The sequence below is a fragment of the Palaemon carinicauda genome, chromosome 27 (genome assembly GCF_036898095.1).
Source record: "Palaemon carinicauda isolate YSFRI2023 chromosome 27, ASM3689809v2, whole genome shotgun sequence".
NCBI lineage: Eukaryota > Metazoa > Arthropoda > Malacostraca > Decapoda > Palaemonidae > Palaemon > Palaemon carinicauda.
The window spans coordinates 70377150-70392656 of NC_090751.1; the positions used below are offsets into that span (position 1 = coordinate 70377150).

The 15507-nt window shown below is 47.4% G+C and overlaps 1 protein-coding gene across 1 annotated transcript in view; it reads right to left on the reverse strand.

Annotated features, from left to right (window-relative positions):
* The window catches only part of faf (ubiquitin carboxyl-terminal hydrolase-like faf), a 346068-nt gene that overhangs the window by 294701 nt on the left and 35860 nt on the right, over positions 1-15507 (reverse strand). The window contains exon 2 of the mRNA XM_068351160.1: positions 8070-8193. Within this exon, the coding sequence (XP_068207261.1) occupies positions 8070-8132 (63 nt within the window). The 5' untranslated portion in view covers positions 8133-8193. The remainder of the gene's footprint in view (positions 1-8069; positions 8194-15507) is intronic.

The window sequence follows — 15507 nt, forward strand, 5'->3', positions numbered from 1 at the left end:
TTTTCCTAACAGTACTTACCTCGAACTACTTTCTTAGGAGTATCTGGGATCTCCTCCCAACCGACCAGAATTTTGTGTAGTTTACCCTACTCCCGTTTTCTATGCGGGGTAACCTCTGGCAGAGTGATACGAGCCATGAGGCGACCCAGTGACAGAGAGCATGCTTTCTCAAGTCTCGATCTCCAGTTAAGTTTTGACATATAGGTTTCTACCAAGTCCTGTAAGGCACTCGGGGTAAGATGGGCGGGCCATAACCCGAAAGTAGTTCGAGGTAAGTACTGTTAGGAAAAATACAAATTACTTAAAATTTGTGATTTGTTCCAACACGGAGTACTTACCTCGAACTACTTTCTTAGGCAACTTATACCTTAGGAGGTGGGAGTGTCCCTCAGGACCCAGAGACCGTGATGCGGAGAAAAAGAAAAGGAACCTAGATAGGAGGCTAGGTTCTGCTGACCCCCAAAAGAAAACACAAGAAATAGGGAAAACTACCCAAAAAACTATCTTAGTGTCCAAGTAACTCGCCTCTGTAAAAATCCTTGGAGACGTATTCTTTCACTGACGGTGTATCCCATGGCAGTTAAAGGATTTTAGAGTCATTTCAGGTAAGGTAATAGGGGAAAAAGGGGGTAAGGAAGGAACCTGTGTCTCTTGGACTTACTGCCCGTGGTTTTCCCGGGGCTACACCTTCCAATCTTTTGGAGCGCGGAAATGACGGGACCGAGAATCCGTCCAGGGACCTCCTCGAACAATCCTTCAAGTAGTGAACTGTGAAGGTTGACTGACTAGACCATGTACCTGCCCTCAGGATTTGGCCCACTGCCATGTTCTTCTCAAAGGCCAACGAAGTACTTAGCCCTCTAATGTCGTGGGGTCTAGGCTTCCCCGGAAGAGGAACCCCTGCACTACTGTAGGCTCTCATGATCACCTGCCGCAGCCAGAAGGAAATCCGATTTTTGGAGACTGGTTTCTTTACCAGTCCTGAGGAGACGAACAGACTCTTGGCTTGGGGACCAAGTTTGGCCGTCCTCTCAAGGTACTTACGTACCGCCCTGACTGGACACAGAAGCAAGTCCCTCGGGTTTTCCGAACGAGGGATAGCTGGCACCGAGAATCCTTCAAACCTGGGGTCCCAAACCGCTGGATTCTCAGTCTTAGCTACGAAGGAGGGTAAGAATCTGAAGGTAGCTTCTCTCCATCCCTTCGAGTGTGAGACTTAGTAAGACAGCCCATGAATCTCACCTACTCATTTTGCTGATGCCAGAGCTAACAGAAAGACCATCTTGAGGGTGAGCTCCTTATCTAAGATGTCCTTGAGGGGCTCGAAGGGAGGTTCCTAAAGCATCTTCAGTACCCTAGCCTCATCCCACTGGGGCACTCTTAACAGCCAGGGGGTGGCACGACTCCTTGAAGCTCTTGATGAGCATCGAGATATGTCTGGAGGCTCCCAAGTCGATGCCCTTCAGGAGGAAGACCTGCCCCAGGGCTGCTCGGACTCCTTTGATGGCTGGGATGGAAGTACCCACTTCGTCCCTAAGGTAGACCAGCAAGTCTGCTACCTAGGGGATGGAGGCCCTTAACGGCCTGATGTTCTTCGAGGAGCACCACTTGGTGAAGGTAGCCCACTTCGCCTGGTATACCGCGACTGATGAACGTCTAAGGTACCCTGACATCCTCGACGCCGTCCTCGATGAATACCCTTCCTTCCTCAGGAGACGCTCGATAACCTCCACGCGTGAAGGCGGAAGGACCGAGGGTTTTCGTCGAACTTTTGGAAGTAAGGCTGCCGGAGAAGGTCCGGTCTGTCCGGAAGGGGCCAAGGTGGAAGGCGAGCCAGTTCCATTAGATCCGCGAACCACTCTCTCTCCGGCCACCAGGGCACTACCAAAGTCATACACAGGTTGTCCGCCCGTCTTACTCTGTTGAGGACCTGTCTGAGCATCCCGAAGGGAGGGAAGGCGTAAACGTCGAGGTTGTCCCAAAGGTGCTGGAAGGCGTCCTCGAAGGCTGCTGCTGGATCTGGCACAGGAGAACAAAACACGGGGAGTTGTGCGTTCAGTCTCGTGGCGAAAAGGTCTATTACCAGCGAGCCCCACTTCAGAATGAGGGACTTGGACACTTCTGGGTGCAGGGACCACTCGGACCCTACCACTTGACCCAACCTGCTGAGGCCAATGGCCAGGACGTTTCTCTTCCCCGGAATGAACCAAGCTGAGATTTTGATTTGCTCTACTTCGGCCCATTCTAGGAACTCCATTGTGAGACTGCACAGTTCCTTCGACTTTAGTCCTCCTTGCTTTTTCACGTAGGCCACATACCTTGGCGTTGTCGCATATCAGCGCCACGGTGTTTCCCCGGAGCAGTAGGACGAACTCTCGGCACGCCCTTTGTACTACCATCATCTCTAGTACGTTTATGTGCAGGCTCATCTCCTCGCCTTCCCATTTTCCTTTTGTTGTCTTGTTGAGGAGATGGGCACCTCAGCCCTCCTTGGATGCAACCGTGAACAGAAGCATCTCCGGAGGGTCGGCTTGGAAGGGCATTCCTCTGAGGGTGTTCGACCTGATGTACCACCACTCCAGGACTTCCTTTGTCTCAGGGGACACCGGGACTATCTTGTGCGGGGAGTCCCCCTGGCTCCAGAGCTCCTTCAGGTTTCACTGCACTCCCCTGAGTTTGAGCCTCCCTGGGGGACTAACTTCTCCAACGACACGAGGTGGCCTATCAGTCTCTGCCAGTCCTTGGCTCTCCTGAGCTGGCCAGACAGGAAGGGCCGGAGGATCTGTTCCAGGTTGTCTAGTCTCTCCGCGGAAGGGAAGGCTCTCGCTAACCGGGAGTCTAGGACCATTCCGAGGTAGGTCATCCTGGTGGAGGGTATCAGCTGGGACTTTTGCAGATTGATGATGATACCCAAGACGTTGCAGAACTGCAGGAGCTTCGTGCCTTGCTCCCTTAGTACTTCCTCTGAGGCTGAAAGCAACAACCAATCGTCTAGGTACCGAATCAGGCGGATGCCCTGTTCGTGTGCCCAGGCTAAAACTGTTGCGAAGATCCTCGTGAAGACCTGAGGAGCTGTCGACAGTCCGAAGCAGAGGGTCCTGAATTGTAACGTCTGGGTACCCCATTTCACTCTTAGGAACTTCCTGCTGGAGGGATGGACAGGGACCTGGAAGTAGGCATCCTTGAGGTCTACGGACATCATAACGTCCTCCTCCCTCAAGGCCGCTAGGACCGACTTCGGGGTGTCCATCTTGAAGTTGGTCTTGCACACAACCTTGTTGAGGGCTGAGAGGTCTATGACCGGTCTCCAGCCCCCTGTTGCTTTCTCCACCAGGAAGAATTTGTTGTAGAACCCCGGACCTGGGTTCTTGACTGGTTCCACTGCACCCTTCGCCAGCACTGCCGAGACTACTTCTTGCAACGCTGCTACTCTCAAGGGGTCCTTGGGTGCCAACCACTCCGCCTGTTCATCTGGGATCAGAGGTGGGACTTCCGCTAGGAAGGCCAGCCTGTACCCATCCTTTAGTACAGTTACAGTCCACGGATCCGCTCTGTGGTCCCACCATGCTTGCCAAGATCGTTTGAGGCATCCCCCCACCTGTGGCGTCGGCAGGAGTAGGCGGCCTATCTTCCTACCTCCTTCGAGAAGCGCGGCCTGAGCACCCTCTCCTGGAGCCCGAACAGGAAGGCCTGAAGGCTGACTGCGAAGTCGGAGCTCCTCGACGGGTGGGCTGTAAAGGCTGGGGCCAAGCCGTGGTCGAGGGGTCCCTTCTGGGTTGGCTAGGTGAAGCACGGGGAGGGAGAGAGACGTGGGAGAATGGTCTTTTATGTACAGGTCTTCTTGTTGGAGGGGGTCTGGGTTCTCCCGCATCCTTGAGCTTTCTGACCCTCTCTACCGTCTCCTCCACCACCTGCAGAGGGAACACTGACTCACCCCATAGGGGTAAGTTCCTAAAGGCCCTCGGCCTCCTGACCAATTTGCTGAGGACTGTGTCCCTCTTGCGAAGGACCCAATTGGCCGCCTGTGAGACGGACTGGTAGGACAGGAATTTCAGGGCCTTACCTCCTGAGCTAATCAGCTCCTTCAGTAATGTTTGGTTCTCCGGAACCGAGAGGTCGTGCGAGGCCTGAAAACCCACCAGGGTGCAGGCCCACCAATCTAGCAACGACAAGACGTAGACCAGATCCATGGCCAAATCCTCCATCACAGAGGTCTCCGACGGGGAGAAGCAAACGGGGGCGACAGTAGCTCTCTCTTCTGCGCCCCCCTGACCTAGGATGGCGACTGCAGGTTCTACAGTACAGGGACCAGCAAAAAGCCCTTCAGGGAGGTAGAACCTCTTCTGGGTCTTGAGGCCCTGGAGGAGCTTGGAGGCGCTCTGACTCTTGGGGGCGTCCGCATGACTGGCCACTATCCTGTCAATATGAGCCATGCCCAGTCTAATGTCTCTCGCCAGGGGAAGAGCCAGTGAGGGCCTCTGCTGCATGGGGGTATCAACCAACCTGCTGAGGCCCGAGAGCCAGTCTTCGTCTGCGGCGGGCTTCGGCTCGTCCAGTCTGTGGTGCCTTCTAATGAGAGCTATCACCTTCCTGTATGCCGAGACCTTGGCCGCTGAGCCCTCCGCGCCGTCTCCTAGGACCTCCGTCAAATGTTCCTCTGCCTGAAAAGGGGCAACTCCGACGGAGGGTGCCGCTTGAGGAGGCGGCATCTTCTTGTCGCGGCATACCCTCGGTTCTGGATGGAGGACGGGCATCGCCGCTGGGACAGAGGCCTCTGTCCCGGGCTTGTCTGTCCTCACGGAGGACCAGGCTACTACGGGCTTCCTCACGTCTGCTGAATGTCTCTCGCGTTCCTGCCGGCTCGTCAAAGACTTGAAGGCTGGGACACGGCTCCCAGGCCTAAGGGGCGACTCACTCCGCTGAGAAGCCCTATCCCACGAAGCACCGGGGGAAGTAAGTGGCGAGGAAATGCTCGGCTTCCTAGGCGACATCTTGGATGCCTTCTTCTTCTTGGTGCCGTATCGCACCCACTGCACCTCGTTCCAGGACTCGCACTCCGGACACGTGGCCGTAGGGGAACACATGCTGCCCCTACACGACAAACACAAGGAGTGCGGGTCGACTTCAGGCTTCGACAGAAAACTGCCACACAATTTTCCGGCCATACGCCCAGGACAACGACGAGGATGCTCCATCACGCACTAGTAAGGCACCGCGAGACACAGGAACACAGAGGGAAAGGGTAGGAAAGGGTAAGGAAAGAGCACAATGGGACCATGTGGGGACCGCGTGAGACACAAAGGGGTCACACTGGGTAAGGAAAGTGCGTCGAGGTGTTAACGCGACGCGACCAGAAAACTTACTGGAGATCCAGACCTGAGCAAGCTCGTATCACTCTGCCAGAGGTTACCCCGCATAGAAAATGGGAGTAGGGTAAACTACACAAAATTCTGGTCGGTTGGGAGGAGATCCCAGATACTCCTAAGAAAGTAGTTCGAGGTAAGTACTCCGTGTTGGAACAACCCGCTTTAACTGAAAATACTTACAATTCTCCCTTTTGCCTTGCAAAAAACTTAAAAGTACATCTATGGGAAGGTTTTATATTACAATATACATAATTGTATAGGTAAAATAGAGTTATAAACATTCAAATTTTTACCAGATATATTGTTTTATCTTGAAAAAAATACAAGTCAAATAAGTTCACAAGGGAATTTGCGAGAAGAAATAGAAAATTGCGCTCTGAAGAGGCTTATAGCAGTCTCCCATACAGCCGCTCAAGAGGCTTGTAGCAGTTCACGGGTTAAGCAACTGATACTGCTCCCCTTATATGTTTAGTGTGTGTATCAATTGTTTGTGATTACTTGGGTGACATAATAGGAAGTTTGAATAGGTTTAGACATTTTATAAGAGGTAACCTTATACAACGGCACTTTTGATTATCCGACAACAGCAAAGTCCCACAGATAGGCGACCGGTTAAGAGAACTTTTACTTTACATATTGTACACGTTTTCATCGCTTATGGAACTATGCTTTCATCTCTTATGGAACTAATCTTAAGCAATTCAGCAAACACACTTCAAATGCAAGACAAATTTCTGAACTAAGTTGTAATCTACTGTACTAGTTTTCCTTATTGCCAGACAAAAATAATACATCATACTAACTCTATCCACCTCTGTCAAATGTTTATAGTACATAAAATAAACAAAAACCATACTCACTTGCTGCAAAATACTTTTACATACACAGTAAATAATACATTCTGCAAACTATTTTTACTCACCACTACCCTTCAGACATCAAATGTGGCACTAAGAAAACTTAAGAGTTCTAACAGGATCATAAACAACAATCCTTCACCAAAGCAACTCGACCACAGGATTTCAAGAGGAAAGAGTGCACCTCCCGCTGACATCTGCATTTCGTACCACTAGTGAGGACCTAGGTACTACAATATATGAATTAATTTCTAAATAAAGTATATAGGCTTACCTGTACAAATTTACAACTTCTATACTCCTTATGTACCACTTGAACACCTATTATGGCCAAACTGTTGTACCCTCCTAATATAGTAGTTTTAGGATAGCATAAAAGCAGTTCTTCAATAATAAAACTCTAGCTTATTGATATGAAGACTTTTCACCTAACAACACACTTCTAAATGAAGAGATTAGCTACCCAACCTTTTCTTTGTTAAATGTTGAACTTCAATAAATAGTGTGACTGGTGAAAACCTTGACAACTGGTGTGCCATTTCCTAGCACAAAGTGAAATCTTGTCAACAGGTACTCTTTCAAACTTTGTGCTCGGTTTTCATATCATGATGACCTGGATCTAGTTATAATTGTTGCAAAGGGTCATATCTCATGTATAGGGAAGTACAGGATTAATTCAGTTTTATGAACTTTACCATATCTTCTACATTGGAATTTCTACTCTTAAATACCTTCAAGGTTTTTTTTTTTTATCTAAATCAATTCTTTAACATTTTGCAAGGTTTCTCACTTTTTCCTGAGCTATTGATGAGCTGTCGACACACTAATTCTTTCATTCTAGTTTTACTTCTCTAATTTGCATGCCTATTCAACCCTTAAATACAGCATATGCAATTCTAAGCAAAGTATATGGTATGAAACAAACATTTTTTTTGACAAAGTGTGGTGATTTTCATTTGGATCAAAATTTTTTAGTAATCTATGGTTCCTTTGTGTTAGACTGTCACCAATCTGCTGTAATCTAATTTTTTGTTGAGGACCATATAAAGTATCATATCTCAGTTTCAACATCGAAGAGGTTTTGGCACTTAAGGTCTTAGCTATCACTTTAGTCTTTTAACAAAGGCATTGATTTTTTGCTATATTCAACGAAGCTTCCTGATACTTCTTGAAGGGGACGATGAGAATTTCATAATCTTGCATGTTTTAGTATCTTTCTTCAAACCCAGAATGGGGTTTCTATCAATATCTTAATTTCCTTGTCAGGTGTAACTTCAACTTACACACAATCCATGTTCTGTTTAGAACAATAAGCCAGTTTACAGATTGATCTTTAATGATGATTTCAATCACTTATTGTTGCTATCATATCATTATAATATTTTGTCTAAATGGAACCTCTTGCATGGTACCTAATTAATACTTTTCTCTCCTCTATGATAACTAGTTAACAATTTTTAAGCCTTAATGTTGCTACTTTTTCGAAGCAGCATCCAACACTATTGTACAAATCTATTACCTATGAACAAAATTTAGCATCGCTTCGACTTACCAGATGGTGTTGGTAAAATACAACGAAACGGTGGTATAACCCAAATTTCAACCTTGATATCCCAGAGCTAATAGAAAAAAAAAAAATTTCATACCTTTCCTATCTTCTATTACAGTAACAGTACCAATAACTTATCATTCAATTTTAAGAGTTATTTGTAACATTCACTCTATAATGCCAAGCAGAAAACAACAGGATAATTTAGCCGACTAGAAACAAAGCCTAATAAGTTCATGATTTTTTACTAAAATTTTCCTTAACAAAATACATTACTATAATTCTGAGCATACTGACCTGTGGTGGAGTATTGGGCGGTCCCTCCTGTGGGTCCTGGTTTGCTATCATTGCGATGGTCATAGCGCTGTTTTGTGGCACTGGTGCCCAGATGCCACAATCCTAACCATACATCAACTCTAGACTGAAATATGAATCAATATTAGTGAATAAATGAATTTCCCAAGAACTACTTTCTGTATCTAAATATCTGACAGAAATAAAAATACTAATCAATGTTGTAAACAAAAACATAAACAAAATATGACAAATTCGTAAATAATTTGTATTTTTCCTAACGATACAAATCTTGGCTATTTATTTAGGAGGTATTACTTTCTGCGAAGCTGAAATGACGAGCCATTAAAATTTAGCGAGGGTTAACTACCCACATCGCTAGTTAGCAGGGGTAGAGGGGGTAGCTTGCTACCACTCCCGTTCACACACCAGTGATTTAGCTCACTTTGCTTGGAGGTAGGACTTCAAGGGGATAGGGCTGGCAGGCAAGTTTGTATAAATAGCCAAGGTTTGTATCGTTAAAAAAAATAAAAATTATCTAATGAATTTGTCATTTGTTCTGTAACTGTAAAACAAACCTACGCTATTTATTTAGGGGTGACTCTCCCATTAGGAAGGGTGGACGTCCCTGCCAATCTGGCTTTTGGCTTTACTCGGGGGCTCCTTATTTGAGTATGTTAGTACTCAAAATAAGGAGTCCCTGCGCCTCGCTAAAACCTTGCTATGCAAGGTCCGCGGCTAGGTAAAGTTATTCCGAGTCTTTTTGTAGGAAAAACTGTTGTAACCAAGAGTTTCCCAATACCACCTCGCTAGGGTATGGGGACACAACAGTATTAGCTTAATACTAGGTAGACAAGGGAGCATGGTTTACCTGCAGTGGTTTAAGGTCAGCTTAAGCAAAGAACCCAGGATGCTGCACTTCCCAAGAGAGGGGAGGATGAAGAAAAGAATAAGAGCCAGTCAAATCTTTTCATTCATGCAGACTAAAACTGGGTAACAGTGCCTTTAACCTTCTGCTACTTGTCCAATAAGGAGCTTGAGGTATACAACCAGCTGTTGTGCAGCCACCACAGGACCAATAGAGATCGTATCGAGTTCCTGTGGGTCACGTCTTGCAGGAGAAAGGTTGTGAAAGTCACCTGGAGCATTCACACCCTTGTTTGTAAAACCTGCGTCACAGAGTAATCTGCTTAGAAGGGCCAGGGGCATAGCTATGCCCCTGACATCATGAGTCGACAAGTTGGATGAGGATCTGGATTCAGGGCATAATTGATGACTGTGAATCCAGCAGAGATGATGTTTTGGTGATCTTCCTTTTCTCTCTCCCAGTGCTGATGACAAGAGAAGGGACCCAGGTGGGCTGTTGTTCTCCTAAGATAGAGCCTCATACCTTACCCAGGGTACAGTAACAGATGATCTGGATCGTTAGTTACAGAGTGGAGACTGTGTCTGGCGACATACTTGGGGACAAAACTGAACATTGCCTTTCACCCTTCTCATTAATGGGCAATGTCAAAAGAGAGACCATGAAGTTCCTTGATTCGTATGGATGCTGTCAAAGCGTGTAGGAACACTGTCTTCTAAACTAGGTGAAAATTTGTTGCCTGGTGAAGTGGAACATAAGGAGGTCTCCTTAGAGACCGGAGAACTTGAACCATGTTCCGAGAGGAAGGTCTCAATTCCGACTGGGAAAAGGCAATTTGTAAGTCCGTATGAGGAGAGATCTAGCGATGAGAGGATATCCCTTCCTTTCAGTTTGAAGGCGAGGCTCAAGGTTGAGTGATCATCTTTACCGGTTGAAACTGAAAAGGGGGGTCTTTTCCTCTTGTATATACTGGAGGATTCCGCTACTGCTGGAATAGAGATATCGAGTGGAAAGATACGCTTTTCCATGACACCAGCCACAGAAGACGTTATACTGCCTGGTAGACTGATGCTGAGGAATTCCTCAGATATCTAGACAACCTTTTCGCAACTTATTGCGAAAAGCCTCTGTGAGAGAGGAGGTACTGGGTAGTCTCCAGGCGTACAATCATAGTAAAGCTATAGCTTGTGGTAGATGTCAAAGTGTGGTTGTTTGTGACGTGGAGAGGGTTCTCTTGGCGGCTCTATCAGGAGCTGCAGAAGGTTTGGAAACCGTTCTGCATAATGCCATAGCAGAGCTATGAGAGCCCTTGAGAGGCTGACCAATGTTCTAGTCTTCTTGAGTACCCTTCTCCAGACAAAACAGGGACGAGACGTAAATGTCATTGTTGTACCAACCGTTGTTTGCATGCTTCTTATTATTATTATTATTACTATCCAAGCTACAACCCTAGTTGGAAAAGCAAGATGCTATAAGCCCAGGGGCTCCAACAGGGAAAAATAGCCCAGTGAGGAAAGGAAATAAGGAAATAAATAAATGAAGAGAACAAATTAACAATAAATAATTCTAAAATAAGAAACAACGTCAAAACAGACATGTCATATAATAAACTATCAACAACATCAAAAACAAATATGTCATAAATAAACTATAAAAAGACTATGTCCGCCTGGTCAACAAAAAAGCATTTGCTCCAACTTTGAACTTTTGAAGTTCTACTGATTCAACCACCCGATTAGGAAGATCATTCCACAACTTGGTCACAGCTGGAATAAAACTTCTAGAGTACTGCGTAGTATTGAGCCTCGTGATGGAGAAGGCCTGGCTATTAGAATTAACTGCCTGCCTAGTATTACGAACAGGATAGAATTGTCCAGGGAGATCTGAATGTAAAGGATGGTCAGAGTTGTGAAAAATCTTATGCAACATGCATAATGAACTAATTGAACGACGGTGCCAGAGATTAATATCTAGATCAGGAATAAGAAATTTAATAGACCGTAAGTTTCTGTCCAACAAATTAAGATGAGAATCAGCAGCTGAAGACCAGACAGGAGAACAATACTCAAAACAAGGTAGAATGAAAGAATTAAAACACTTCTTCAGAATAGATTGATCACCAAAAATCTTGAAAGACTTTCTCAATAAGCCTATTTTTTTTGAAATTGAAGAAGACACAGACCTTATATGTTTCTCAAAAGTAAATTTACTGTCGAGAATCACACCTAAAATTTTGAAAGTGTCATACATATTTAAAGAAACATTATCAATACTGAGATCCGGATGTTGAGGAACCACCGTCCTTGACCTACTTACAATCATACTTTGAGTTTTGTTAGGATTCAACTTCATACCCCATAATTTGCACCATGCACTAATTCTAGCTAAATCTCTATTAAGGGATTCACCAACCCTAGATCTACATTCAGGGGATGGAATTGATGCAAAGAGAGTAGCATCATCTGCATATGCAACAAGCTTGTTTTCTAGGCCAAACCACATGTCATGTGTATATAGTATAAAAAGTAATGGGCCAAGAACACTACCCTGTGGAACACCGGATATCACATTCCTATAATCACTATGGTGCCCATCAACAACAACTCTTCGAGATCTATTACTTAAAAAATAAAAAATAATGCTAAGAAACGACCCACCCACTCCCAACTGTTTCAGTTTGAAAACAAGGGCCTCATGATTAACACGGTCAAAGGCAGCACTAAAATCAAGGCCAATCATACGAACTTCCCGACCACAATCAAGGGATTTCTGTACAGCATTGGAGATTGTAAGAAGGGCATCACATGCTCCAAGGCCTTTACGAAAACCAAATTGCAAACTAGGGAGTAGATGATTACCTTCAGCAAACCTATTAAGACGTTTTGCCAGAAGACGTTCAAAAACTTTAGATAATATGGGAGTTATGGAAATTGGGCGGTAATCAGTGGGACTTGAGCTACCACAAACACATTTACATAGAGGAGTAACATTACCAATTCTCCAACTAGTGCTAAAAGCTACTCTTCTTGCTAACTTGCGCAAAATAACAGATAACTTTGGAGCTAAGAAATCTGCTGTCTTTATAAAAAAACAAAGGAAAAATACCATTTGGGTCTACACCTCCATAAGCATCAAGGTCCATCAACAGAGCTTTAATCTCACGAGATCGAAAAGCTAAACTAGTTAGTTTAGCTTCAGGAAAACAGGAATGAGGAAGTTCAAGTTTTTCATTACTCTGTTTACTGTCAAAAACATCAGCTAAAAGGGTTGCCTTTTCCTTTGGACAGTGAGTGACTGAGCCATCTGGTTTAAGTAAAGGAGGAACTGTTGCATCTACACCAAAGAGTGCAGATTTAAGGGTAGACCAAAGAGACTTGGGGTTTAGGACTGGGGAGCAGCGGAAGCCTGAGGTTCAGGGGTATTGTGAACAGATCCCTAGTTGGAGAACCCTGTAAAGTCAAGACTTTGTCGGCTACAAGGTGATCCAAAGACCATTCAGTACACCTTATCTGAGATGCTGTGCACAAATTGTCGGTGAACACATTCCTCTAGTCTGGAATGAAGGACTGGAAAGTTGGCCTTCATCTCTTTAAGAGATTTAAGTGAAGGTACTTTCGGACTCTGTCCAGAGGCCTGAGGTCGTGTGGTGCAGCACTATGGTCCCTCCTCCCTTATTTTGATGTGTCTAAGCACAACATCAAGTCCGAGGGGCGGGGAAGGATAAGGAGGTTATACCACTCCGTAGATTCTCAACTGACACCCATCCCTTGAGGTTCGTCCAAACTTCTGGTCCCATGGAGGTCAGAATGTCTGGGGGATGGAAGACCTGATTCCAATAGGACTTGCGTCACTTTGGGCTGGGAGTTCTTTTCTCGTTTTCAGAGAGGGTCTTGTGACTTCCTACGGCTGTCTTTTATGAGGAGGTTTTGTGGAGATTGGTGTCTAGAATCATTCCCAGACACACGAGTCTTCTGAGAGGGAAGTAGGGAAGACTTCCACAGGTTTACCTTGGTACCTGGATCTTGGTAAAAAGACTTCAGAAGTTCCGGTGCTAATGCAAAGTTGCCACCGAGTCTGCTAAGGTCAGTCAGTCATCCAAAAATGGAGGAAACAGAAGCCGATCCTGTGAGACCAAGATGTGTAGTGGAAAGACCGAAGCACAGTGCCCTGAACTGGTGTTTCTTGTTTGTCTAGACAGAATCTTAAATCCTTCCTAGATGGATGGTTTGGGCCTGGAATTATGTGTCCTTTATGTCCGCACCAACATGGTGCGGACATCGACCCAAAGAGAGTTCCTTACAGATCCTTTCGCATGGGATTGTTGACGCTGGGGTCTTAACTCGTGGTGTAAGGGATGGGACGTAATACCCCATGAAGGATTCTTCCCTGGGAGAGAACTCCTTTAACTGATAGAAGTAAGGTAACGCTTAACCCTACCATGCGCCCTGATGGGATTGATGCTATTCCTTAGAGCAGCATCAGTCTGGCGAATGTTAATCAATGGTTAACGGCTGGGTATCATGGTTACTGTGCAGTTGGAGAGTGCTCGCTAGTAGTCACCTGTCGACAAGCCGCTGATGAGGGTTGTCAATCGTTTGCCAATCACTTTAGTGGATTGGTGTGATGGTGAACGGGTAGAGGTTGACTAGTAAGTACGAGTCACGAACTGCTGGCGTATTGTCGATGATTGGTGAATCGGCGATGTGAGCCGAAGATGGTAACTGACAGGCAGATGAAGACTGTCTGATCAGTCAGCCAAGGAAGGTTGGCGATAAACGATTTGGTAATCTGCTTGGAGAGCCCTGAAAGACAGCAGAATGGTTTAATGATAGTCCGTTGGTGATAGTGAGCCACCGATGATCAGCGATCGATCGCGGACCGGTGAGCTAAAGATCAGCAAGCTGACGATTGGCTGGTTAGAGTTCAGCAAGCTGACAATTGGCTGGTCAGAGATCAGCGAGCTGAGGTCAATGATCGAAGAAAAATGAGCTGCCCATCGGCGATCAGCACGCTCGCAATCAGAGATCGTTAGCAATTGGAGAGACTAGAGGTCAATGATCAGAGAGAGATGAGCTAGCAATTGGCGATCTGGTGATCGGCGAGCTAGCGATCAGCAAACAGTGATCTAGAGCTCAGTCGGTTGATGATTTCTTGATTGCCGACGGTGGTACTGTCAAGAAAAAACTCCTGAAGAGAAAGGGACCAAGGGTTTCCTGTAAGGAGTCTCGACAGATGGTAGATGCGTTTGATTCCCCTTGGAAGATGTTATGCATTTGCTGGGAGAGGAATGGGGCAATGGTGACCTGTAAAAAAGTTTTTGTTCTTTTTGCCTATTGAGCAAGTGTGCAGGAGAGTACTGGAGCCATGGCACACAGGATAATGCTGGTGCTCAGTTTCTGCTGAAGTGCAGTTTTCGGTGAATGCGCAGAAGAGCGCTGGAGAGCAGGCAAGAGCTGCCGCATTGGTGAGCGTTGAATCTACGAGTACTGCTGCGTAGGTGAGCGCTGGCTCTTTGGCAAGAGCTGGCGCATTGAATCTGACACCGCAACTGCGCAGGAGCGCGCTGGCGAACAGGCAAGCGCTGGATCTGAGAGCGTAAGTGAGCAGGAGTGTGTTGGATCTGAGAGCGCAAGTGGGCAGGAGGCTTGCGCGGGAGAGCGCTGTCGGGCTGGCGAGCTGACGCGGGAGAGCGCTGGCGGGTTGGCGCGGGAGAGCGCTGTCGGGCTGGCGAGCTGACGCGGGAGAGCGCTGGCGGGTTGGCGCGGGAGAGCGCTGGCGGGCTGGCGCGGGAGAGCGCTGGCGGGCTGGCGGGGGAGAGCGCTGGCGGGCTGGCGCAGGAGAGCGCTGGCGGGCTGGCGCGGGAGAGCGCTGGCGGGCTGGCGCGGGAGAGCGCTGGCGGGCTGGCGCGGGAGAGCGCTGGCGGGCTGGCGCGGGAGAGCGCTGGCGGGCTGGCGCGGGAGAGCGCTGGCGGGCTGGCGCGGGAGAGCGCTGGCGGGCTAGCGCGGGAGAGCACTGACGGGCTAGCGTGGGAGTGTGTTGGCAGGCTCACGCGGGATAGGGCTGGCATGCAGGCAAACACTGGTGCAGCAAAAATCGTTGGCACGCAGGAAAGCGCTGGCGTGCGCGTGGAAGATTGCTGGCACGCGCGCGGAAATGATGGCGCGCAGGCAAACGCTGATGTGCAGAGATCGTTGGCACGCAGGAGAGTGCTGGTGCGTAGGACAACGATGGCGCAAGCGCACAGGAGCGTGATGGAGAGCAGGAGAATGCTGGCGCACAGGAGAGCGCTGGCGCGTAGGAGAGCACTGGCGGGCAGGTGCAAAAGAGCGCTAGCGCGGGCACAGGAAATCGTTGGACGATCAGGAGACCAAAGTTGTGTTGCGCGTGTTCGTAGGTGGGTTGGTGCGCTGGCAAACGTTGCTCTCTGTGGCGAGGTTGCGCTGGTAGGTCGGCAGGTCAGCTGGTAGGACGATCAGGAACTGGGATGTGCCCTTTGGAAGAAAGAACATCCACCGATGAAGATAGCGAACGATCCACAGAAGAGCCCAGGACCGAAGTCCAAGGACTAGCTGCAGC